Genomic DNA, 26,682 nt, shown 5'->3' with positions numbered 1-26,682 from the left:
GCCATTGGGGCTGTGCCCACTGCCCTGGGCAGCTGTTCTGTGCCCACCGCCCCCTGGTGCAGACCCTTCCCCCAATCCCCTCCCCTCACACAGCTCCACGCCGTTCCCTCGGGCTCCGTCGCTGTCACAGAGCAGAGCTCAGCGCTGCCCCTCTGCTCCCTGTGAGGAGCCGTGGGCCGCCATGAGGGCTGCCCTCAGCCTGCTCTGCTCCGGGCCCAACAGACCCACGGAGCTCGGCGCTCCCCGCACACCTGTTGCCCTCCAGGCCCTTCACCGTCTTTGTAACCCTCCTTTGGACGCACTCAAGCAGTTTTATGTCCTTTCTGTACTGTGGCACCCAAACCGCACAGAGTACTCGAGGTGAGGCCACAGCAGCGCAGTGCAGAGCAGGACAACCCCTTCCCTCGAGCACCAGAATGCTGTCCCGTGCTGCTGCCGTGTAACAGATGGCAGCAGAGGGGCAGTGACAGAACGGCGTCTGACACGGAAACGCATTTGAAGCAGAAGTCTGCCACCGAACTCCTCCATGAGGAAAAAAAAAAATGGCACTCATTCACGTTCATCGACGCTTGCTGAATATCTACGGAGACCAAACAGCGGATGTGAGCGCAGTGAGGCGGCGGGCAGTCGCACTTAAAGGAAAGCAGACATTCCTCGCTTTGCCGCCCGAGAAGCGGAGCCCCGATTCCCCCCAGACGCCCCTCACAGCCCGGCCACGTGCCGCGCTCCACGTGAGTACAGCCCCGCCCACTTCCGCACCGCCGCCCAATCACCGCGCGGCCCCTCCGGACTACGCTTCCCAGCGTGCCCCGCGGCGCGGCCCCTCCGCCTCCTTCCGCCTTCCGCCTGCCGCAAAGTGTCGCGCCGCGGGTCGCGGGCTGTGCCGGTGGCCGCGGGCCGTGCCCGGAGCGAGCCCCGGCGGCGGAGCGCGGCCGGCATGGGTGGAGGGCGCTGACCCCGTCCCGCGCGGCCAGGGGCGGCAGAATGGAGGAGGAGAGCATGGAGGAGGAGGGCGGCGGCGGCGGCTGCGAGGCCATGATGGACGACCAGAACCACAACAACTGGGGCGCCTACGGGCGGCACCTGCTGGGCCCCGCCACCGCCGCCCCTCTCGGCGACCGCCTCCTGCGCGGCCCCGCGGGGCCCCCGGCCGGGCCGCTGCTGTCCGCGGAGCCCGAGGCCAACGGCGTGCTGAGGGGCTGCGACCCGGCGAGCGCTGCGGGCAAGGGGGGGCCGGGAGCCATCGCCGCCGCCATCAACATCAACGCCTCCACCTCCAAATTCCGTGAGTGAGCTCCGGGCGGCGGGGCTGCCCGCTGCCCTCCTCCTTCCTATGGCTCGTGGCCGAGCTTCGGGGCTGGGCTGGCCGGGGGTGAGGCCCGGAGCCTTCGTGAGGCGCTTCTCGCAGTGGGGTCCGCGCTCAGCGCTCGGTTGGGAGGGAGAATCGCCTTCCCGAACGGTGCCGCGGCTGCTGAGCCGTGTCACGGGCCGGGGTCGGCACCGCGGGACCCCTTGGCCTGGCCCGGAGCTCCGGACTTGGGAGCACTTTGCTGCAGCTTTGTGGCTGGAGAACTGAGCCCAGCAGCAGGGGATGGAGCGGCACGGTGCGAAACCCGTTGGCTTTCTGGAGAGTAAATACATGCAGCCCTGTCCACAAAGGGTTACGTGTGTCTGTAGAGGCCCGGGGAGAGTGGCAGAGTGTTTCCCCACAGAGGTAGATTCAGGTGATCTTTTGCATCAAGCTTTTAGCAGCAACGGTAAATGTAGACCTTTTTTTTTCCTGCCGTTTTGCTGAGCTAAGGCTGAAGGAAGGGAGGGCCTTTCTGCTGTTCTTTTTGATTCTACTTTCATTTCTAGCAGCCGTACCTCTGGGCAAAGTACACCTTTTTCCCTGATGGCTTTCAGAAAGCTTGGGTTTGGCAAATAAATTCCTCGAGCCGTAGCCGTGTAATTGCCGTGATGAAATTTGGATGGGAAGTGCACTTTTTTTTTCCTCCTTCCCCATGCCAGCTCACCTGCATAGCTCCTCAGAAGCCAGAAGTTCAGGCTCCCTGCAGCCCCAGCTCCATGGCTTTCGGCGCTCTGCCAGGGCCGGCTGCTTTGAAGCTGGGGCTCTCAGACTCCCTAAGCTTGCTGGCTCGCTGCCTGCCCGGCTGTCAGGGCCTCAGGTACCTTTGGGGTGGCTCGTAAATGCTTGGGAAGGTTGCAGAGAAATGGTGTTCGGCCTTGCTAAACGGAGCCCTTCAATTCCCAATTCAGAAGTTGAGAGCTGGAGTTTTTCCTTCTATTTCAGAATGAAAATGCTTGCAAACTCTGGATCTTACCCATATGGGAAGGTTGTTTCCTAGCTAGTCCATAGCATGTGTATGAGGGGGAGGAAAGGCAGCTCTGCGTGATTTTGCTTAGTGTGTGCTTTTTTGAGTTCATGATTTTGCTTTTCCAGCATTAATATCCCGAGGCAATAACTGTCTTACTGATATTCAGACACAACAAAAATCTGTGAGGTGTTGCATCCAGTACAACTTTTCTGCACCTTCACCTGCTGATGGTGATGTGCGTGTAGGAACAGCACGAATCATTGAGATGGTGAGGATGGAGAAAGTACAGGAGCTGAGCAGGGGTCCTGCATGTTCCAATCCTCACTCTGACAGAGGACTCCTCGATCTCTGCTTAATTATCACATATGGATAAAGGGAGAGAGGTCTCCTCAAAGGTAGACATGGGGTGAATAGGGAGGCAGCCGTGCTTGTTCCCCTCCTGCCTGCTGTGTCTTTGCAGTGGCAGAGCACTGGTGCAGAACTGCTTGTCAGGCCTGAGCTTGACAAGAAAGTTGTCTGCTCTGTGCTGCATGAAGAGCTTCTTCAGAGAAGGGCTGTTCTCTGCTTCTGTCCTGAGGCTGAGACTTCCTTTTGGACAGGTTGTCCTGCAGTGACACGAATGGTTTATTTCCTGCAGTGCTGTGGTAGATTGGAACTCCAATGACGTTCTTATTGGTCTCTTCCTCTGGATTCTTTCCTCTAAAACAAAATATCCATCGCCTGCATTTTAGTGTGTAATTACTTGCGGCTTATTGCTTTTGTTTATGTTTTTAGTTGCAGGCTAATGTGGTGTAGTGGGCCCTTTTGGATGTAATTCATCTTGTAGATTAATGGGGGAAGAAGGTTAGAAGGATGTAGAAGTTTCCATCTAGTAGGTGCAAGTAAGCTCTCCTTCCTTGAGATGTGGATAAGGTTGAGAACTAAGATGTGGTAACGTAGCTCCTTTAGTGGCTTTTATTCAGGTTAGAGCAACATAAAATCTTCCATGTTGTGGAACACTTATAAGTAAACCTATTAGCAGTTGGTTAGATTCAATCCTAGCTAATGATCTGTAAAGCAATACTGCTATGAAAAATGTTTCCTAAAGGTCATAAAGGTGGAAGTAAGAACTTTCATTGCTTGAAGAGGAACTTCTTCCACGCTGGTAACTGGGGACATACCCTGGCTGTGGGGAGGATGTGCAGCTTTCCTTTTTCATCCTTTTCAAACGAGGGTGAATATGAATAAATGTAATCTCAGTCCCATTTTGGATGGGCACGTGGGGCTGTGAGTGTCAGCATATCCAATAAGCCTCTGCCTGCCCTGTTGCGTAATGTACAGTGCTTTGCACGTCAGGCATAGTCAAGCAGTGCGATGAGAGGAAAAAAGGAGCTTAACATTACATTTACTAACCAGTCTTAGTGCAGATGGAGAAACCTGTCATTAAAAACAAATGAATTGAAAGCTGCTGTGATGCAGATCCATGCACTTGCTGTATCTCCTGCCTGAACTGTCGTGCTGTAGCACAGCAGCTCTCCCCTCAGGCTGTGTGAGTACAAGAGAGATGGGAGCAAAAGAAAGACGTGGGTCTACAGCGATGGCTGCAGGTCTGCCCAGCGCTCTCAGGTGTCTGCCTGATGTTCTTGTGCTTGCACAAAACGTCTTAGGGTTGTAGTGCACACTGCTAATTAAGTGGTAAGGCTTAATGTATTTCATTTCTGAGATGAGATAAGCTATCTTCTTAAAGATATCTTGCTTCTTTCTCACTTAAATTTTTATTGACTGAGTAAATGGCAGACGATGGATGGGCCACGATCTGCCTAGCTGGCAGCAGGTTGGCTTCCTTTGTGCCTTCATCCCTTCCATATCACTCAGGTGGGTGATATATGCCTACTCTTGGATTTTCTTTTTCCTTTTTAATAATTCTAGTGGGCTTTTTTTGCTATCCTTCTGGTAGGTGGTTTGGAGAAGGCTGTATTTCAGTTTGGGCTATGGTACTGAAATATCTAGGTTATGCATGAACCTGAGCTATGAAGCTCATGCATATTCTTTTTCACTTACATGATTTCACTGCTGCATTTGACTTGCACGGTTTCATTTGAACTTCTCAGTGCATGGAAAAGCAGCAGTTGCTTTTCTAGCTTTGCTTGTGAAATATAATTTGCTGGAGAGTATCAGCGTCCACTGAATCAGATCTGGGTGGAGCAGGGAGAGAAAGCAAATATGGGAAGTGGTGGATTCTGTCACAACACACACAAACTTGACCAGTCTCCAGAACATCGAGGTCGTCTCATAGAGTCACCCTTACCCTGCAGGTTGGAAACGGAGGCCGTTGGATGCCTATTCCTTGAAATCTTGGATGCCTGTCGTAGGGCTGAGCTGTTAAGAACAGCATCCCGAAAAGATGGGGGGGGGGGGGGGGGAAGGTTAAAGATGGTTTTAGAAGGGTTGTTGTAGATTTCTTTCAGCGTTCCTTTGCTTCCTGGTCCTGAGGTTGTTCTCGCAGGGTTTGCAGTAGCAGCATACTGCCTTCCAAAAGGGCTATTGCTGACTCGGGACAGTTACTGAAACCTGGAATTAATCTGGTTTCTGGATTAGAAGAGGAAAAAATAGGGATCGTTTGATGGGTTGGCCTCGGGCTCTTAGCAGTGTAAATGTTACTGTTGCCCTCTCTTCAGAAGTGTGGGAATCAAAGCGTTTTTAGGAAGTTAGGTGGAACCCATGAATGTTTCCTATGCAAATCTGCTGGGGCTTTTTTAGAAAGCATTTTGTGCTTTACCTGAGTAGTGCTTCTAATCGGTGGGCCTCGCTGCTGCTGCTTTCTCCTGTGTGTGTGTGTGTGTGTGTGTGTGTGTGTGTGTGTGTGTGTGTGTGTGTGTGTGTGTCTATAGGAAATATATAGATTAGGACTATGTATTAGGAAGGGATCCTAACTGCAACTGGAGCCAAAGGGAATTGCATGAAGGTTTAGGCCAGGTGAGCTGCTGGCCTCCTCTGGGGTGCATAACATGGCCACAGCTGCTGGGAAGGACACTGGAAGAAGCCATCTATCCAGGCACCATTTGGCAGACTTTAGTCTCTTGTTTTCTTTTAATTTAAGTAAAAAGATGCAAACTGAAGGTATGGGCTTTATTTGTAGATGAGGTCGTCTTAGCAGAACTGAATTGTTCCTTTTTTTTCCTTTCTGCCAGGTTATAGATGTGATATGAAATTGCACCTCACTCGTTTGCTCCTGCTCTTTTAGCTGGAAGTCACTAAATGTAGTTTTCCTCTTTTCCTTGTAGTAATGAATGTTATAACGATTGAAGACTATAAGAGCACATATTGGCCAAAGTTGGACAGTGCCATAGATCAGCTTTTAACTCAGAGTCCTGGTGACTACATCCCTATCTCCTATGAACAAATATACAGGTAAGGAAATCTGTCAAGTGTTTCATGACTTCCTTTTCGTATGTAAATGTTTGTTCTGTCTTGCAGCCCATGCATGTGTTGTATTTTTTATTTACATGGAAGGAGGTATACATATATAAAGTATATGTAAAGTAGAACATTGTTTAAATCCTTTGAATGGGTAAATATGAGATAAATACCTTGATATCCCATATTGTCAGAAGTAACTACTGAAGGGGAAAAAAATACATGAAATGTTGATGCAAGAATAATCTCCACCACTGTTGCTTAGTGCAATACATTACGAAATGTACTGAAGTCTCAACATCCCTTTCCTCAAAGGGGAAGAAGAGAAGGGCAGTGTAGGTGTCTGACTTAGTATTTCAAAGGGATTTTTTGTCATAGCTAGCAGGAGTCAACCTGGTGTAGTAGAAGTGCAGGAGTAAATTGAAGCAATTGGTGCTGAGGTCCTTTCATGTAAGTTGTCACTTGTGTGCTTCACATGAGATAGATTGGGTCTGGTTCCTTTTTGACCAGCCGTCCTGCTGCTGCTTGCATGGTAGAGGCTGACATGGTTCAGTCTCTTACATCTGCTTTCCTGTCTGGGGAACACCTGACTTGTACCTGGCCTGGAGATTTGCCTTGCTTTGCTTAGAAAGGAATCCTGTCACTCAGCAGCGCTGTGCTGCAGACACAGCTAATGCTTGGTTGGTTATAGCAAGGTTTGCTTCAAAGCCATCCAGACAAAAATACTGAATGCTTTTGAGACCTGTCAGTTTCTTAGGAGGTGGACTGAAATGGACGTGTTTGTTCTGTAGGTGAGAAGTATCCAGGTGTAGGTAAATAGGGTAGAAACTGGGGGGCTGCTGCTGTTTGCTGGTTCTTGCCTGCAGCGCAACTGGTAGCATGGTGTTGCACACTGAGGAATAACGCAGGCATTTGTCAATGCTTGCTCTTTTCAGAAAGCTTCAGCTCTGTCTCCTAGCTACTCGTTCTTAGTTGTTGGTCCCTCTAGTTTGAAACTCTGGATTAAGGAGCCAGATACCAGGTTGGCAGACCTTCAGTCTTCCCTCTTCACTCCAGTTAAGAACTTCAGTAAGATTCCTCTTTCCTCTTCAAGCTTTTGGAGCTGCTTTTGTCAGGATTCAGACATCAGCACATCTATAAGTAATAATGATAGTCAATTTGACTTGGGATGGGTTTTGCAACTTTAGTGTGGGTAATGAAGCTCCCCTCCCCAGCTTGAAATTACATATGTGCAAACAGCCATCAGGAATAGCAAAGTCATCATCTGCTGGCAGTCCTCCCTAATTGACATGATCTATGCCTAGTTAAGATTCTTTTAAAATTATATATTAAAGGGATAATAGGTTTTAAGTTAATCCTATTTAACCCTTAGACGTCAGAGTGAAACTTAATGCAATATTTCAGTGATACACAGATGTCTGAAGCATGTATTTTTAGTATTATCAAAACAAGGCTGTAACTTAGCATTGCTCAGAAAGCTGCCATGCCACTTCTGGAGTTTTCTTTTAAAGCTGTCTATGGATGTAATTACCCTGACACAGCCTTTTCCAGCCTGGAGATTTATTTATTGTGGTGTCCCTTTGCCTGACTTACGATCTAGACAAGATAGATTGAGGATGGAAGAAACACTTTTTGTTGACTTTATTGATGATGCTTCCTTGGCGTATCACAAAGTAAGTAGCAGACTCAGGGTGTAGATTCTCTCTGCTTCCCCATGCTAGTTTTTTACTTTGAAAATTAAGGTGTTTTTTAGTCTCAAGCAGATAGATATCTTTTTTTTTTTTGCAGTGAAATTGAGCTGAAAATAGGCTGTCTGTTTTGATCATCTTTGTGCTGAATAAAGGAATTGAGGTTTCTATATTGCAAACTTGAAATGTCTTCTTAGATACACGAGCTAGAGTATGTGCTGTGGTCAGTAACTGTAGGTGAGTACTCTGCAGCAGTGAGAGCTAGGAGGTGACTTCAGAGGGGTGTATGCTGATATTTGCTGTGGATCAGTTTACACATAAGCCACCAAAGTGTGACTGTTCTCATCTTTGAGTCCGAAGCTTGCTTGTCTGTAGTTGCTTCCTCTTAAAGGAATGAAGTTAAATACTGACAGAGTTGTAACAAAGTAGGATGAGGAAAATGTGGGCAGCCAAGCTGTGCTTCTGTCAATCCTTACAAGTGTTTCTTACGGCTAATGCAAGTAGATCACTGTTCTTCAGGACACCTTACAATCTCAGATCTTCATTCCTCACACTAACTGTCTTACTTGAGTGGTGCTGAGCTATGCTAACAGGTCAGTGACTTCTTTGGGGGTAACAGAAGGGCAAGTATGATTCACAGAGTCAGCCTACAATTGGGAAGTGAAAACAGGATCTGCAAATGGGGAAGTAACATCTAAATATAAATGTTCAGATAAAGTGTAAACATGTCCTACACTACTTAAAAAACTGGTGTTTGACTGCAGGATATGTTGCAGAAGTAAGTACAGTGATAGTGCATGTAGCAATAAGCAGACCTTTAAGCTTTAAAATTCAGTTTAGTAATGAGGCTATAAATGAAGCTGTCAACTTGAGGAAGCAGCTCTATGGATGATGCAGCAAACAAATATCAGGCCGTTGCTGCTGTTGATGCTCTGGCTGGTTTGTAAGAGATCACAGAAGTCATTCTGGCTTTTCTTACCAATGCTTCTTTCTTTGATCTAAATTAAATTGATATGTTTGCTGTTGCAGCACCATAACGAAATAGCTTCTGCTCCTGATTGTTCCAGAATAGGACCTGCTGTTGGTAGACTTCATGTGAAAGAATTAGGTCTTTTTAACTTTTTTTTTTTTAAGCAATACCAAACTACACATTATTTTCAAAATATAAGAGAGGGAATGGTGTAGGGTAGCTTTATTTCTTCAAAAAACAGCAACAGTGGCTTGCCAAATCAGAGGACTTTATGTGAGGGTGAGGCAGAATAGTTCTGGTGCTTTTGAAGTTGTCAAAGGGAACAAATACCAACTTGTAAAAGGTAAAGGGATATTAAATCTGTTACTGGTAATCTGCTCATTGAACCTTCTTCCAGAAGGATTTGAGAGCAGCAGTTACTGAAGTAGAGTGCTGACTCAGCCCCTGAAGTCCCAGAGTTGGTGCTCTACCTCTCCCTTGCATTACAAAATTCAAGTAGCCCTGAGCTGTGTCAGTGCCACCTTATCATGACATTTTTTCTTTGATTCCCTTGCTTAGTAAGGAATCACAATGTGATTATTCTCTTGGAGGGACACAGTGTTGCTGTTCTTTACCCTGTAGGTACCATTAAAAACATACCAGTATTGTAGTCTGGGATCTGGATGTCTGTGTATTTAAATTTGTCTGTGCATGTTCTAAGGAGCAGTCTTTGGCCTAAAGTGCTTGTTATTGCAGTACTCCACGTAGTCAGGGAGAGAGGGGCAGGACAGAGGCATGGGGTGAAGGTTTGGCCTGTCCAACGTACCACATGAAGGCTTCCTGTGCCTCTCAGTTTTTGGCAGCTATCTTTCAGGGGGCTGACTTCAGAGAATGTCAGCACTGCAGTGAGGCAGAAGTGACTTGGTGTTGATAATGCCCTGAAGATGACTGCCTTAATGCTACTTGCTGCTTAAAATAGTGTGTGTGTGTGTATGTATTTGTCTTACAACCATTGTAAATGTGTTTTAAGTACCTAGACCTACTGCAGATATGCTGTTATTGCAATACGAGACAGTAAAATGTCCTTAAAAAGCAAAAGTGACACTGAAGAGCAGAATTAATACAGCCAATCCATGAAGTGGAGAATAAAAGTTGCGTTGCTCTTTGCACATCTTTGTCTATTGTGAAATATAGTGGTTGGTTGGTTGTTTTTTGTTTAAGCTTTCAGTCCCAGAAGATAGAACAACATGCATAAGGCTTCATTTTTAGAACTTCTGGTCTGTTCAGAAGTGCACTGTTAGGAGAATTCATTGTAAGTTAAGCTGTAGTTAGGTGGGGGTGAAGGGTGATGAAGGCATGGATGACTTAAGAGTCTACTGGAGTTCATTTGAAGCTTAGGGCTGCATTTAGAAGTTCAGCAATCATTCAGTTAAGTCTGTTAGCATCTGAATTGAGACTTGAACAAAATATTTTGAAGTCTGTTACCCTTCATTGCAAACTGTTGTAAGTTCATTGTTTGTTCCTATATTTGTTTCTGCAGTTGTGTGTATAAGTGTGTATGCCAGCAGCATTCGGAACAGATGTATAGTGACCTAATAAAAAAGATAACTAACCACTTAGAGAGAGTCTCAAAGGAGCTGCAGGTAAGAAGCTGCACAATCTAATTCTATCTTTCCTGGGATCTTTGCTTATACTGGAGCAGCATGTAGATGGCATATAGAGGGTGTTGCTGTTGATTCTAATTTACGCCAGCTTACTAAATTGAGAGCTGCCTCACTCACTGACGGAATACCAACTGCTAGGTCTGACTGTATGGCACCAATTAGCCTTAGAGATACTGTGTGGACAGCAGTGCCTAAAACTTAATATAATACAGAATCAAAGATTTGAGAAGGGGAAATCTAAAGTGTAATCTGATATGTAAACACTTCAGTCAAATATAATCTGAGCATGACACGGATATCTGCCATCGCTTTGTTAATCTTTATAAACTGCTTTATAGTCTTAGTGCTTCATAAGCAGTGCAAAAATAAACCTAAAGGAAGAAATTAAAGTGAATTAAGTATGCAGTAATTCAGAACTGGTATTTCATAATTCATGTGAAGATTGTGTGCCACAGTTTATTCTGCGTTTTTCTTGCCTATCTCTAGATGTCAGTGGTTTACAGCAGTCCTAATACAACTTGTATATACCTATCTTCTTTACATCTTATTTGTGCATCCATGTTTGTTTTCACGTGTGTTCCTCATTGAAAATCCCTTTTAGGTTAGAATCTCCAGGCACGTGCTTGACACTGTCATCACTAGCAGCAACACTCATTCATTTTCTTAGTTTTTGTCATTCTCTGACTGATTTTTGAGTTCTGTACTGACTTATGTTGAGTCAAGCAGAGGTGCCAAATGCATAGGAACCCTAAATTATAGCAGCTCTTTCAGTGCTTCTAATAACTGATATGTAATTTCAGTCATGAGCAGTCTTACTGCTAACTTCATCAGGTACTTCTGGCTAAACTTGCATGTCCATCAAAATATACCTCGCTGTAATCATTCAGATCTTCTGCTCTCATGTCATGCTTTTCCTCTTGTTGCTTTCCTTAAAAACACAAAAGCCACAAGAAGACAACACCCCAGAATGTAGTGGATGTGATGTCTTTTAACTATGAAATATCTAGGTCATCTTGAGCTAGATTCCTCGCTGCTTTTCTGATTAATGATTTCTTTATTCCTCATACAGAGACAGCCTCAGCTGTTCTGTAACTGCTTGTCAGTGCAGATAAACATAATGTTTAGAATGAAGTCTTCCCTGGGTCCCGCTGAACTGGTGCAGCCTGTACATTTTTCCTCTGATTGTGAGAAGTAAGAGTCATTGCAGCTGTACAGGTTTGGCCAGTTCTTCTGATACATTCCGTAGTGGAGTACTACATTGAATTTGGAAATACCCCAAATTCTTTTCTCTGTAGCAGTCCTTGATGGCTTCCTTAGTTCTGAAACTGCATGTTTTGATGTTTCCCTTGGCACATACATGCATTTGGTTCTTCTGCCTAAAAACAAGGTTGTCTTCTGAGCCTGAGTTGTTGAAGGAGTAATTGACAACTATATAATGCAACCTTTGTCTTGCAAAAGTTTTCATACTTAGGGTAGACACACCTTATGGCAGGTGGCAGGAGAGTGGTAATATGACACTGTACCATCTTCACGTGACTTTGTTTTTGGATAAATGGTAAATACATCTTTTTGAGCCACTTGAAGAAAAACCTGTATGCCTTAAAAAAAATAATTGTTCTGTAAAGAAATTGTATTAGTTATGGATTGTGACGTTACTACAGCTCATTTTATTATCCTATGTCTTTGCTCTTCATACCTTTTGGTGATGTAGTCACTCGGGTGTAAGGCTAAGCATGATGCTAGATCTTTACCCTACAATCACCAACAAAAAATCAGTTTGTAAATGTTGGTCACTTAGAAGTTTCCAGTTCACACACTATAAATAGGAGGTATGCAAATCCTTTCAGTGCACGGTATGCGATGTTTCACTTTGATGTAAACTCATTCCACCCACCAACAATATTAAATTGAATTGTGGAGTTCTGTTGAGTTGACGAGGTGTGACTTAATGTGAGGTAATGTTTTTATGTATAGAGGCCAAAGTAGCTCAGGACAAGCTAGAGTACTGTTTTTACATGAGAAAGCAGATCATGATGACTGAAATGGCGGGCAGTTGCAGTGTCTTGTTCTGGACAAGCTGAACAACTTCATTTCACAGAAGTGCAATGGTTTCATGGCAGGTGGATTGCAGAATATCTGCGTGCAACCAACATGCCGGAGCAAGCCATTCCATACTAAGAGTGCTCATCATCAGCAGAAGCAGTAAAACTGTCAGATACCAAATGGTAGAAGTGGAGCATCTTAGGGGACCAGTCTGACCTGCTTTTGCTAGTTTCTCACCTTACTGGAGTTTATCCTCTTTCCTTGCTGCATTCATTGCAGGAACTCAATATGTATTTTTTTCTTCCTCTGCATGTCTGGCAAGCCTGCCTTTGGCTGGAGTTGGTGAAAGGATGGAGGTGATCAGAGTTGGCCTGGGTGTCCCAGGTACTGCTCAGGGCGCACTGGGATGTGCGTGCATTCCCTGGTCATCCCTTGCTGACTTCTACTCTTGCTGGCTGGGTTTCGTGTTGCGTGGCACTGGTGTTTGTTACCCTGAGCACACCTGAAGGGCTGCCCCATGCATTTTTGGCTCAAGAAATTAATTTGTGGTGGTGAGGGAGGAGTTAAGAAAGTATGAGTGGGCTGAATGCACACTCAGCATGTTTGGCATTGGGTGAAAAGCCATGAGTGTTGCCTGCTGAGAAGGACATTGAAATTAGATGAATTGCTTATTGTTGCATCATCACTCCTTTAAGATGGAGCCTTATGTATCTCAAGACATGTCTAGCTCCCTCCTGGCTGTGCAGCTCAATGATCCTCTCCTCCGGCTGTTTCAGTCAGGGAGAAGCTATGAGCAAGGGTTGCCTTCCTTTCTCCCAGCTGACGTTGGACCAGCTTTTCTGCATTAGTACGACTGAGTTTTGCCTCATGGAACTTCCAGTAATTAGGAAAATGAAGGTTCCCTAACTCTTGAGTTGGTCAGAATTCTGGATTATGTTTAAAATAGACCGATGGCAGAACACCAATGGACATACTTGCTGTTGTCCTGAGGCCTATTACGCCTGTATGCCTACTAATGATTTTTTTTTCAAGGTGCTTTATTTGGAAACTTTTTATTGGTAATGGACATAGCCCATTATGCTGTGGTTTCAAATAATGACAGCTGTTTTTGCTAAGGGTAAGTGCTGAGTCATTCAGATGTATGAGATAGGGTGAATATGCAGACATACTTTCATTTTGAATACATTTCCTTTTAAAAATAGTAAAACTATAAAACTGTATTTACATTAATGATTGGCCTAAACATGTCTCGTGTGCTTTGGCAAAGTCATTTGAAATTAATTGCTCTGTCCATTGTGTATCTCTTTAGGAAGTGACACTGGGAAGGACTTTGAGAATTGGCAATCAAAATGAACCCAGGCACTGAGCAGGCCCATGACAAAGTGCAAGTACAGTTAACCTATGATTGGTTTGGTTAGAAAAATCTCAGTAATTTGCTTAGGAAATGACAGTGAGGTGAAAAGCAATAGTTTGTTGTGTTCACAAGGCTTTCATTTTAGAGCAAAAGAGAAAAGGGGATCTATTGATTCTAAGTATTTGTCAGAAACAGTTCAGTTCACCGACTGAGTGTTCTTATGTTCCGTGAAGTTAATAAGTGAAGTCCTGCCTTTCTCTAAGTAAATAAATGCTAGTTTGCTTGCATGGTGTTTATTTTAAACCAAACAGAGCTAAAATGGCAGAATTTCTTGCTTAGGTTCCACCTGTCTAAAAGCACTGTACTGAGTTCAGAGCCAGTTGCTGATAGCCTGTTTACCCTCTTGGATGCTCTAGAGAGCTTGGGGTTTTTTCTCTTCTGTTATACGATGAGAGGAGTGTGTTTTATTACAAACAACATCTTATTATGAACACGAGGGAGCTGAGCAGTCTCTGGTGTTGGTGGATGATGTGCACAATTGTTGCGTAGTCCCCACGACCTGTGGGTTGAGTCTTTGCTGTGCAATGGCAGAGAGCTTTCCTACCTAATATTAATCCTTACAGCTTCTGAGCCTTCTTTGTTGCCAGCTCTCAAACCAACTGGGTCTGCGTATGAAAAAAATCTTCTCTCATCTTCCAGTTTAGTGGAAGAATATGTATTAGCATCTGGTTACCGTCAAAGTCATTCTGCTGTCTTAAGGACTGTCACATCTCTAGGAACTGAGTGCCCTGTATTGTGCTGTTGTGTCATCTCCTGTCTTTAGAAGTGTGTCAGCAGTATCCTTTGTGGACAGCCTGTACCTTCCTCGCCTTTTCCTTTCTGTATCGTGTTTATCTCCTGCTTGTTCCCTGTGATTTTAGGGAATTTTGTCTTCCATTGATGAGTGGGGTGTCATTTCCTTCCCCAGTTTTTTCTGAAATACTAAGCTGATGATTACTATTCTGATAAACATGGCAAGGCTGTCAGATGCACGATCTGGAATTTCAGTTCTGAACTTTGTTTTTGTTTAAGGAAGTGTTGTGTAACTTTCAGTATTTCTGCTGATTACAGGAGTAGACTGTGAAGCTTTAGGTGGCTTGTTGTGTTTTGCTTATGAACTTTACTATAGTCATCAGAGTGTTGTAAAGTGCAAGCAAGTAGTGCTTTGAGTGCATGGTGAAACTGAACTGGGTGGTGTTAGGTACAACACAACAGTTCTTATTATACCTTAAGTTTTAGCCCAAACTGTTGTGTAGATGCTTTGCTTTCCTTCCAAGGTATGTTGAAGGTTACACGAGTCAGGCTGTATGATGGAACTTCTGACAAGACCATCTGTGCCTATTTTTTGTATGTAAGGTTAGGATGTGCACACCACCCACGTGAAGAATCCCATTATTATTCCACTGTTTGTATGGGTACTCCTTGGCTTGTTGGCTAAATGAGACGTAGCAAGCCTTCAGGTTGCTACAAGAGATGAAACATCAGGGAGGTAACACTCAAAGTAGCTCTTATTAACTTAAAATGTTTGATTCCCTGAAATGCTTACCGTAGTTACTAGAGTTTCTCAAGCACTAATATAGGAAAGAAATCTGCCACCGCTGTGTTCTGCTTGTAGAAAAGAGCGTAAGTTGTCCTGGAAAACAAAGCAAGGACTTCCATTTCTTAAGTCGTCTTATCAGGTATGCTGGTATTTCTCAGCATTCCTCTGGGTCAGATGATGTATACAACATATTTGTAAGAGGAAACTCAAGCTGGCTATTTATCTGGTCAGGGATATTTAAGGGGGAGAAGATTACCATTCTGGTGCTGTAGGCATTCATCCAGAAGTTCTACCAAGGGAACGTTACTTAATTGCCTGTAGAACAGGCTTCTAGTGCTCTGATCACACAGAACTGAATCGGATCAAGTGAGTAGTACTGGAACTCTGTCAGAAACCAGGTGTGGTAGAAATATGTGCATCTTGGTGTCTGGATGTCAAAAAGATGAAGGCAGTTATGAGTGTTTCATGACGTACAGCTTGAGGGCAGACCTTTTAATGAGGTGGCAGTCAGTCATTGAATGAACAGTACTTTGGCTTGATAACTGTTTTTCATAAGAAGTTTTGATAGTGTGTTTGGCTGGTGAGATAGACCTGGGAATTGCCTATATCTGCAGGGCAAAGTAAACAAACAGTGCTTTAATGAGGAAGAACAAAAGCTGCTTTAAAAGAGTCAGAGGGCTTACACAAATATCGAGGTAGTTTGTGTAGTTATAGCTGCACTCCCTTCTCACTTGGCAGGCGTGGGAGAGATGCTGCAGCGTGTGTGCTGCCATCCTGGCAGTGAGCGTGTTCCCAGGAAAATGGAACTGTGCATCAGTGTAAGAATGCAAGCTTTACCGAGCGTGTTGCTGATTGTGCCAGATGAGCATTCATAAACAGATCGGTTCTGTGTTCTCAAACAAAGACCTGTTATTGTTTCTCTCTTATGAGCCAGTTTTGTCTTGAGCCAGCAGCCTGTCTTCTGCTGCTTGTTCTTCTGTGTGTTCAGTCCACGTGTGATATTCAGACTGGGGGGGGGGAAAAGTAACTCATATTTTTCGTGTATATGCAAGCTCATTCAAATGACCAGAGATTAGATTAGATGCTAGACTTTTAGGGAAGGGTGCTTTAGTATACTGGATGTCACTGCTTGTTAGATGATGTCTACATCTTACCCGTCATCCTTTCTCAAATGTGTTTTTTAATTCTCATATCTCTTGGGGTGCTGAGATGTCTGTGATGTGGAAGGAGATTTAATGATGCCCTTAGCATCCGTCTTCAACAACAGCCACTGTATTTTATGCTAGGAAAGTGTTCAAAAACAAGTTGAAGATGTTAAATGAATGCATCTCCATCACAATTTGAGAAATCTGCCCTCATTTAACACCTTCAACTTGTTTTTTGAATGCAACTCAATCACAGTTTGTGAAATCTGACCTCTTTCTCCTGTGAGCAGACACATTAAATGGTTGCTGCTGGAAACTGTTCTTAACCCTGTGAGTGGTAGATGAGAGCTTTCGTAGGAGAGGATTTGAGCTGTTTTTCCATATAGAGGCTCTTGAATGAGTTGTCAGATTGATGGGTTTCAGAATGAGGAGTGGAGGAATGAGGGTTGCTCTTTTGGGAAATCGTTAGGCTAGCAGTACATTTTTCTTTCTCTATATGAGTAGCTGCTTTAATACATCCCTCAGGTACGATAGGAATGATTTTTTAAAGACTTAGTATTTTCTAGGGGGTTGTGAGGAATAAATATTCTTATCTTTTTTCTCCCTCTATAATTAAAACAGCTGAATGGATGTGTTACTGTTTCTGGACTAAGACCAAGAGTAAAAAATCCCAGTTCAAGCATAAAATCATAGCAGACTGTATAGATTTTTACATGCACATCTACTCTAATGCTGGCCATTTCATGGAAGAACCTTAGCAACCTCTGCTCACAAAAGCTTATGTTCAGTTGACTTACTGCAGTGCTTTTTTTTAATATAAATAAAATCCTTGCAGTTTATATGAAGCAGTCCCACTCCAGTGCTTGTCATACTAACATGAACATAAGGACATGGAGTAAGTTCTTATGCTCGGACAAATAATTGCTGTCAGTCTGGCTGACTTGAGCGGCCGTGCAATAACTCACAATGAGCAGAACACAGAGTTGGTTCTGTTTTCCCCACACAGGTTACAGTGACTCATAATGACCTGTGCAAACACTGTTTTTGAGTTCTTTGGCCTGTGCTTGTGAGGTTTTCTTTAAGTTTACAAGTGAAGCAATAATTCGGGACCGTTTGGTTGTCGAGCTCTTTTTTCTTTGTTTGGAAGCAAGTGGAATCAGGTTGTTGGTGCCTTTCTGTTAGCATCTCCAGCGCTGAAATACTACCAGAATAAAACTAACTCAGTGGTAATGAGATATGTTGATGTCATGAGGTTAAGAGTAAGGCTGAATGCTTGCCTAGTAAGTGCTTCCTGTGAAGCTCTTAAGGCTTCTCTCACCGTTCTTTTCTTCTGACCCAGAGCACTCATTTTCTGCTTGGTTACAGGGCAGTGGTAGCCAACAACTTCCAGGTATTTTCTGATTGAAGACTTGAGGTTGTTCTTGGAAGGCAGCTGGGTGTGCATTTGTTATTCCTCCTTAACATTGCTCTCTGTGTGCCACAGGCTTTGCCTGGTGAGCAAATGGTGTTTGCATCTTCAGTGCAGCAAAAAGGTACCAAACCTTGGTGGGTCCTGTAAACAGGAGTGGCAAACTGTCCAGGTGCCTTCTGTATTTTCTTTTAAGTGGAAAGTGTGGACTGTCTGGGTGAGAAGAGCAGTGCTCTGCGTCAGGCTGTTGTCTGCTGTTTGACACACTCTTTTGAAGTAGAATTTTCCTTTCTCTTTAATCTCAGAAGTTGCATACCGAGTCTTTATGAACCGAGGAGTATAATCATATTTAAAGTTGAGGTTAAAAACGACTGAAGCAGGAATACGTTTTGCTTAGAAATGCAGATTTCATTGCATGTGCTTTGCAATAAATTGTATATCTTTATAAATATATGCACATGAAAATGAGTCCCTGGGGTTTGTAGGCACTTCTATACATTGTTGGCATTTTGCACTGAAATTTGTTTGGCTGCCCCTGAGAACAGAATCTGCAATAAGATTAAAAACCTTATATATCGTTATTCCTCATTTTGATCATAACCTTTGGCAACAACATATAACGCTCTTTATTCCTCTGCCAGGTTTACTTTCCTTTCTGAAACCTGTGTGCTGTGTTGGAGTTAGCTGTGAAAATTCCCCCTGTGTTCATTAAGCATATTAAGAAGGGGAGCTAAGGAAGCCAGCAGAAAGAAAAACAGTTTTTTGTAAATGGAGACCACTTAATAGAGCAAAACACCAATGTGAATTCTAACTGCTCATTGGGGCCTCTGCTGAATGTTCGTGCAAAGGTTGAAAAGTCTGCTGCTTAAAGATAAGAGCTGTAAGCTGTGATAAGGTAGCTAAGGTGCAGTCAGCCTTGAGCATTTCTCACATCGCAGATGCTTTGTGAAAGATATCGGAGCTTGTTTTCTTGCAAGCTTTTTGTTGCTGCTGTATTTTTCACCCTCTTGCATAGAGCTGTAGGAGAGGAAAATGATGCAAGAGAAAAGAAGTGGTGCTTCTTGTAAGCGAGCAACACTTTGTCCTTAGGTGTGTGGCAGCAGAAGCTCAGGCAGCCAGCCCTACTCTTACGAAGGGAGCACAGGAGGAGGGCAGGAGGTAGCCAGTGGTGGGGCAGTGAGTTTGCATGGTCAGGATGGAGTGGGGATGAGTGGAGGAATGCTTCACCCCAGCTCTGCATGGCCAGGTATGTCCATCCTTGGCTAAGTGCGCTCTGATGCGGCTCCCTGAATCTCCTCATGTATTTGTAAAGCATGCAGTGGTTAGTACTTCCCATTTTCCTGCTTCCTCTCACAACTTATCTTAGCTAAAAAAGCCTATTCTGCAATGAGCTTCTGTATTTTTTCCTTTGAGAAAGAGGGTGTTTTACACAGAAAACAGCAGCGCTGTCACTGTGGTGCTGCAAGGCCTGTCAGGGAGATGGCACTTCCAGGTTTTTGTATGGCAGTTTTGCTTGGGGCTACAAGGTCGTGCAGTAGATTTCTGTGTAGGTTCCAGATGCAGAGCTCTCTGAAGATATTACTTCACAGTCCTGACTCAACACCCTGAATATTAGCTTTGCTCTGTGTGACTCAGCTGAAACGTAAAAATGCTTTCTGGGACGGACAGTGCTCTCTGACACTGGAGGATGTGCTCCATGCCCACACAGGTGCCAGGCAGCTGCTCAGCATCACTTTTCTGTCTCGGAACAGTGGGATCAGTGCACACACTGCAATGCTATGAAAGCTGGTTGTAGATCGTAGACCTGATAGAGAGCATTTTCATAAAGAATATCTACTCTTTAATAAGTGTTTTTATTTGCATATGCTAAATATTATTTTGCCACAGGCATGAGGAATTTCTTACTGAATGCACCTGTTCTGACACATAGTCCTAAGCAGAATCACTTAGTGGTGAAAACCCTTCTTGCTGGAGGGAGCGATAGTAGAAACTCTGGAAAGATGTATGGCTTGCTTTGTATAGATTTAGTGGATCACATACCATGTAGTTTCTGAGTTCACTGTGAAAGCATAGCCCATGCTGTTCCAGGTCTTATCTTGTTCAAATTACAACCTGACTTTTATGGTTTCTTGCAGGCCAGCCCTCCAGATCTCTATATTGAAAGATTTAACGTAGCTCTTGGACAATATATGGGAGCATTGCAGAGCATTGTGCCTCTTTTCATATATATGGTAAGTTCTGGAAAATTATTTTCAAATAAGGTATGTCCATGCACAAGATTCTGACTAAAAGCTGAAAGGAGTAAAATGCAGCTCTAACAACTAACAATTTTTCTTGTAGATCTTATCATTCAGGCATGTTTTGCTACCTTTATAACAGTTCTGATAAAGATGTATGGGGAGAAGAAGGGGAAGCTGTGCTTTTAAATGCAGACTTCTGGAATTGAGTTTCTGCCCTAATATTCCATTATTGGAAATAGGAGAATTACTTTTATTTTGACTCAAAAACAGCCTTACCAAATAGGCCATTATTTATATCTTTTTTGAGATGGTTTATTGACTTGTTATATATTGGCTTGGTAGTTTGGGCAGGTTACAAGGATGATTTTATTGCTTTTGCACACATTAAGACAAGATGGACACTTTGTGCCTGAAAGAGACATCTCTTTGAAATGTCTGTATTGGTTTATAAAGCAATTCTGACTGCTGACTGGACGTGGGCAAACTTACTTTCATAGCTCTGACTTGCAGCAGTTCAGATGGCATTGACTGTAACTGCTGTGCAGATTATGTACTTTATGATGTCTTCTGTATCTTTGAAAAAGTCTGTAATTAGCATAACTTTAGTCAAAATGCCAAGTTTCTCATTGCTTTTTTTAATGGTAGAGAATAATTAAAGCTTGGAGTTGCCTTCCTCTCAGAAATTATCCTTACACTGACATTGCTTAGAAATAAAAACTAAGATAAAAAGTTTTTAGCAAAGAAATGCTTGAATAAAACAAATTGCTGTAGTTTACATTACATCACTTTGAACTCCTCAGAAGTTATTTTCATTGGTAGCATCCCACTGTTTCAGAAGCAAAGACCTACATTTTAGTGGGTGTACCTGAAACCAAGCAGTTTGCTACAGTCCTTCAGCATAGTTTCAATGTGTAGATTTGTTGCATTACAAGAGGAAGTTGTCTGCCTTGAACTGGGTTTCTTCTGATCTACTCTTCACCTAGTTCATACAAAAAGAAATTCACTTGCTACAGCATCACATGTAAGCTAAGGGATGTGTTTGTGGTGATAATTTTGGTTTTTCTCTCAGTTCCTGTCATGATTTAATATCTCAGTTTAGTATCTGCTTAAAAATGGAGATAAGCTGCTCAGGTATGTACTTTATTGAATGGTCAGCTGTGTCTCGGAGGGTCTTTGATCACAGAAGTCAAAATCTTCAAAATTAAGACTGCAGTACCTTAACATCCAAAAATGTTCATGGTAGACACAGACTGTCATTATCATTTTATGTCCTGCCTATCTAGATAGACAAGATATAATTGAATAGATTTCCATATCTTTGTTTGTACACCTTAATTTTTACAGTTTAACTGATATGTGAACATAGGCAAAATCATTAAAGAGTAATAAACAGATCTCTAGCATGAGTACTTGCATAGTAATTGTAAAATAGAATATTTAACAAAACCTAAGTACACAGTTGATATTTTAAAGGAGCAATATCTTCGAAGCAAGAGTAGAGATTTGTTCAGGCAGTAAAACTCTGTTCCTGCAAATGAGAACAGACCTGAGAGCGGCTTCTGTGCTTGTTCTCTATCTGCCAAATGTAGTCCTGATGTCAGCTATGTAGCTGTTTTTGAAGGATAACATAAAGTTAAGACTCAAACTTGTTCCCTGATATCATATTAATCAGTTGCACGTGATGTGGAAGATGCTGCTAGAAAGGTCAGGATGGAAAATGTTCTCTTAGTTTATTTGTGTATATTTGGAAGTATTTATAATGCAAGACTTCTGCAGTCTTACATTATTGCATGGGAGAAAACTCAATGAGATGCAACAGCAGTTTCCTTTACTTAGACAAGAAAATCAGATTACGAAACAACTGCAGGAGCTGAAAGCCTAGTTATTGTCTAATATAAATTACAGCTTTGCAGTTTGTTTAATAGGTACTTCCAAAGAGGATTTAATGGAAGTTGTTGGATTCTGCCTTTTTATTGACAATGCCAGTGCTTTACTTTTTTGGTAGTGATGTAATTGTTTTAATCAGGAGTTTCCGAGGTCACTGATTTGCACTAATTAACTTTTTTTCTGAAAGGATGGTTATATTAATGCTTAGGAAAACTTCAGGCGTGTATTTATGCGTTTAAAAATCTAAGAAGCCAAGGAAAATATAAAGGTTTTTAATAGAACTGGAATGTGTTTTTTCTTTTGTTGGCCACAAGAGATGTAATTAGCCTTAGGGCTCAGTGCTGTGCATTTGAAATCAACAGCAATGCTTTTCTTCTCTTTGCTGGTCCATACCAAACCGTATTCTTGTGTGAATGGTGGAAACACAGGACGGGCTTTCTTAACGTGCTTTTATGTGGTGATGGAGCCCTTGGGTGAGAATTAAGAGGGCTGACTTTGATTCTTTCCTCGCTGGAAGCACTAGTGGTTTTCGTTTTCTAATGGTGATGCTCCATCTATTGCTACATTGAACTTTTCAAGAAGGCATGGAGAACCAAATCACTCTTGTGGCTCTAAATTCAGTGGGTTTAATCTCCTTCAGAAGTTCTGGTACAGAAATGCAGATGAAGCAAATGAAGCTAGAAGTCAGCATAGCACAAAGGTTTTTGTGCCCAAGAATAATACCAAGTAAATAATTGTATTTGGTACGCTCAGTAAGTCTAAATGAAGTTATTCTAGATGCTTGCAGCCCTACGTATGATTGTACACTGCACACATGAATGAACAAAAATCATGTATTTGAAGAAAAAATTAAAATCAGCATTTAGAAGATAAGTTCTTGATTGCTAATTATAGTTGGGTAGATGAAGATCTATTATTTTGTGGTAGGAGGTGGGCCTAATTCTTGTGAACCCTGTGGGTTTCGGTTAGTTGAGATTAGAACCTTATTTATCATTGCCTCTAAAATTTATCATTGCCTCTTGTTCTTACTGGGTGGCTTTGCACTTACTTATTAGCTAGGGGGCATTTTGTGTGTTTATACACAAAGAGATATCTTTGTATACATACATGAATGAGGTAATAAACACCCATGTACTGTTTGTTTTTTCTCTCTAAAGTGTGTTTTGCTTTCCTTTTAATGATATTGACAGAGTCATGTCTTCTAATGTTAGTCAAGGTGGCTTCTAGAAGAAATGCTTGCATTGTATCTGAGTTTCTCAGGTGTTGGTATATATTTACTATTTATTTACCTGTCTGGTAAATCTTGACATTAACTCACTTTTCAATAAATACTGATAGAGCTGAAATAGTGACTTCTTATGTGAAAAGTGTTCCTGGTTTTCCACTGACAAGAATGAGACACTTATTCTGATGTCTCTTTTCAGCACTCTGGGCTGGAGATGGAGTACTTGCTCTAGGTTTTCAAGTTTTGAGTAAGAAAATAGCATCACTTTTTGCATGTCTTTGTCAGCTGCATTTAATATAAGAAAATTTTGAGGCTATGAAAATAAAGAAGGTAATATCTCCTCTGTTGGCTCATAGGATGATGTGGTTAGCTTGACGTTGTCCTGTGCTGGTTGAGGTCAGTGTGTGTTGTAGAGGTGCCTTAAGAAATCAGAGTGATGGAAGACTGAAGTACAGCGTGTAGGCTGGTGCTACCTAGTAGTAGAGCTTCTTCCATTACTTCCATTACTGTGAATTTCTGTTGCAATGACAGTTAACCATTGGTGGGGGGGGAAAAAAAAAGTATCACTTAAGTGTTCTAGTACGTACCTTTACATTAAGTTGATTTTCTAGTAGCATGGCTGCATAATACTATGCAGGTTGTCCAGATGAGTTCAGTTGGCCTATTTCCAAGTTAGAATTGAAGTGATAGGAGATTTTTTTTGATGAGACAACTGCACTTTTAGGTATTTAATGCCCACGCATGAAGTACAGTCAGGAAATCTTGCTATTAATTGCAGACTTGGAATTGGGGAATAACGCCAAGTGGTACATTGGGTTTAAAGTCCCTCAGGGAAATCATGGACAGAATTTCTTCTGAGGGCTGAGGAGACAAATTTATTAATGCTGAGTGGGTCAAGATAATTGAATCCTAAAATTTTTTGATGTAATTTAGATTAATACAGGTTTGTATATATCACTTATTTCCACATTACATTGGTTTTGAATATCTGTCCTCTGAGACGATGAGTGAACCACAGGAGTGGGTAACTCTACTGGTGATTTATTACTATAATATACCTATTTTAATGGCTTAATCACAATTAGATATTTTAAATGTGATATCCAGCCCTATTTTGCTATTTATGGTGTTTATAATGTTCTAAAATGTACCAGCTTTTTTCCTACAGATTCTCATCTGGGTCAATGTGCAGATGTATCTGTAGATACATTTAAAAACCAAACGTCTGTAGATAATTAACTTTATTAATGCTGTAGTACTACATACAGTCTTAATTTTAAATACATATTTCTTTGTAGTACAAGACTGTTTTATGTAATATAAAAGCAGGCACCAAGGAAGCATTTTGCAGGCCAAATATTCTACGGTTCTAAAAGTATAAACTATTTTATTCAGGATTAAAAAGGTTAACTTTATTTCCTATTATGAAAACCAACCACTAATATTTCTGTCTTATTTTCCAGAATAAATTTTACATAGAAACCAAGCTTAACAGAGACTTAAAAGATGACCTTATAAAGCTGTTTACGGAACATGTTGCAGAAAAGCACATTTACAACCTAATGCGTAAGTACCCTTATTGACTTTTTCTTATAATGGGAGTCTGGAAAACTGCAGTGCTTTCAGATATTGCAGAAATGCACAGCAAATAGAAAATGGCAAATGGTTAAGAGGGCTCAAATACAGATTCCTTTTGAAGGCATAGGAAGGAATGTTGTTTCTTCTGTGTTGTTTTTCATTACTGGTTGAAAACTAAGTGCATTAAAATTAAGTTTTTGCTACAAAATTTGTAATTTCTGATATACCACATCAAGGAATACAAGTCAACAGTTATTTTTAAATGGTTTTTTTTGGTATGAAGTCATGATTGCTGCAGTATTTACCTTGAAGCAATTGCTGAGTGTATGCTGTGCATACATGTATGATGGGTGGTAAGGGTCGGGTTTTCTTTCTCCTTGCTGGATTAGTAATGCCCTTCTCCTTTGACTGAAGGGTTTGAGGTGCACCAGAATAATGGGAGATAATCAGTTTAATTTCATCTTTTTCTTGCTGTCTGGAAAAGTCTGTGGTGTAAAGCTTTTAGGCATCATCAGATCACCTAGGAAAGTGAGGTCAGTAAGGGAGGTCCATCCATCACGTAACGTTTTATTTTGGGCCAGAGACATTTAATGAAACGTGGTATGACGATTCCTCCAACGAGATCATGGAAAATTCAACTGACGTTAGATTTAAGTGTGTACCCGTTCCAGGTAATGAAAATATGAATGTGATTTTTTTTTTTTTCAACGAGAAAGTAAAGGTCACACTTTTAATCAAATCCTCAGAATGTGAGTAATGTCAAATGTGTTGCTGTGTAGTTAGTTTTCTGTGAATTGATGTAGGAGAATTAAATAGAAGCTACAGATCACGTACTGCAATGAAAGGGGAAAAAAATGTACTCTTCCCCAGCTCTGTGGTAGTTACAGAAGTAAAATTGAAGGAAAACACTGAAAAATAATCTGCCACCTGTCTTGCTGCTCTATATGGAGGGTGTTGTTTATGAGCACCTTTCTTGGATTTCATTTCAGCCTACTTTCAGCTTAGTAAAGCAAAGTAAAACAATAACAAAAAGACTCCTAAGACTTGCATAAACTCTCAACTATGATCTGACTTGGTTAAACCTTGAACAGCGGGATCTTTAAATTGAGATAAAATACGCAAAATAAAATTCCCAACTTGTGAACAAATGTTGAGGAAATTACTGAATATTCACAGTATGTGTCATTCTGTTGAGGTACAGAGAAATTCTAGTGTTGTATTTTCTCAGCTGCTGTAGATTGCTGATATTCATACCAGAAAGACTGATATTTCCTTAATTTTCAGAAATATGAGAGCTCTTTGAAAATAGGGTATATACATGTATGTGTGGGTTTTGTGACTTCACTTTCAAATGTCATTTTCAATGTGTGATACTGTTTTCTAAGGTTTTATACAGATTTGGTTCAACAGGATAGCGTTGGTGTGTTATGAAGGAAGAAAATAACATTGAGTGGGCATACATAGGAAATTCAATGATTTGTGATCTGTACTGAAAAAATTGAGTTCTGGGTGTGCTTAGCATGAAGAAGTGTGTCCTCCAAGAAAGAAGAACCAAAGCATTTGTTGAATCAACTTGTGATTTAGACTCAAGGAAAATAGTAACATCTGCTCTTGAATTTGTTGCTATGTTTTTCACAGGCAGGCATTTCTGTTTGTAGTGCCTTGTCATTCTGTCAGAGCCTGGCAGCTGGCACTTCCATCCAAGGCTGCGTTCAGGAAGCAACTGTAAGGAAATTTCAGTTCTATTTGCAAGTTCCTTCTCTATTTCAAATTAAAAGAGAGAAAAAGAAGAGTCAGGAAATGAGCATAACATACATCTGTTTCTCAGCATTTGATACTGCTCAGGCTGCCAGGGGCTCCTAGTCCTTGTGTGGTGTGGTTGAAAGGAGGATGCAGGAGGGGCTTCTGACAGAATGGAGAATGGCTGAGTGCTTAGTTGCAGAAAATAGAGTGCCTCTTATTAAGGTGAGAATTCTTTATTTGCAGAAAACAATGCAGCATAAGCAGACAGATCTTGCCTGCAAAGCTTGGGCTTCAGAGCACTTCTGAGCAGCTAATGTCACTATGTAAATTACACAAAAACATGGTTGTGTTTTTGTGAAGTATGTTTATACTGGCACATGTTTATCAAGTCAGTGCTCTTCAAATTAAAGCAATGCATACAAACGACGTGAAAGTAACCTGGTGATTTTCCTTATGAGGCCTAAA

The 26,682-nt window shown here is 42.1% G+C and overlaps 1 protein-coding gene across 1 annotated transcript in view; it reads left to right on the top strand.

Moving 5' to 3' along the window:
- Positions 1 to 794: 794 nt before the first annotated feature.
- The window catches only part of CACUL1 (CDK2 associated cullin domain 1), a 41,498-nt gene continuing 15,610 nt past the window's right edge, over positions 795 to 26,682 (top strand). The window contains exons 1-5 of the mRNA NM_001031238.2: positions 795 to 1,285; positions 5,582 to 5,708; positions 9,892 to 9,994; positions 19,680 to 19,775; positions 24,360 to 24,462. Of these exons, the coding sequence (NP_001026409.1) occupies positions 985 to 1,285; positions 5,582 to 5,708; positions 9,892 to 9,994; positions 19,680 to 19,775; positions 24,360 to 24,462 (730 nt within the window). The 5' untranslated portion in view covers positions 795 to 984. The remainder of the gene's footprint in view (positions 1,286 to 5,581; positions 5,709 to 9,891; positions 9,995 to 19,679; positions 19,776 to 24,359; positions 24,463 to 26,682) is intronic.

The sequence above is a fragment of the Gallus gallus genome, chromosome 6 (assembly GCF_016699485.2).
Source record: "Gallus gallus isolate bGalGal1 chromosome 6, bGalGal1.mat.broiler.GRCg7b, whole genome shotgun sequence".
Taxonomy (NCBI): Eukaryota; Metazoa; Chordata; class Aves; order Galliformes; family Phasianidae; genus Gallus; species Gallus gallus.
Note: the sequence above shows the minus strand (reverse complement) of the source record. Positions and strands in the feature narration are given on the sequence as shown.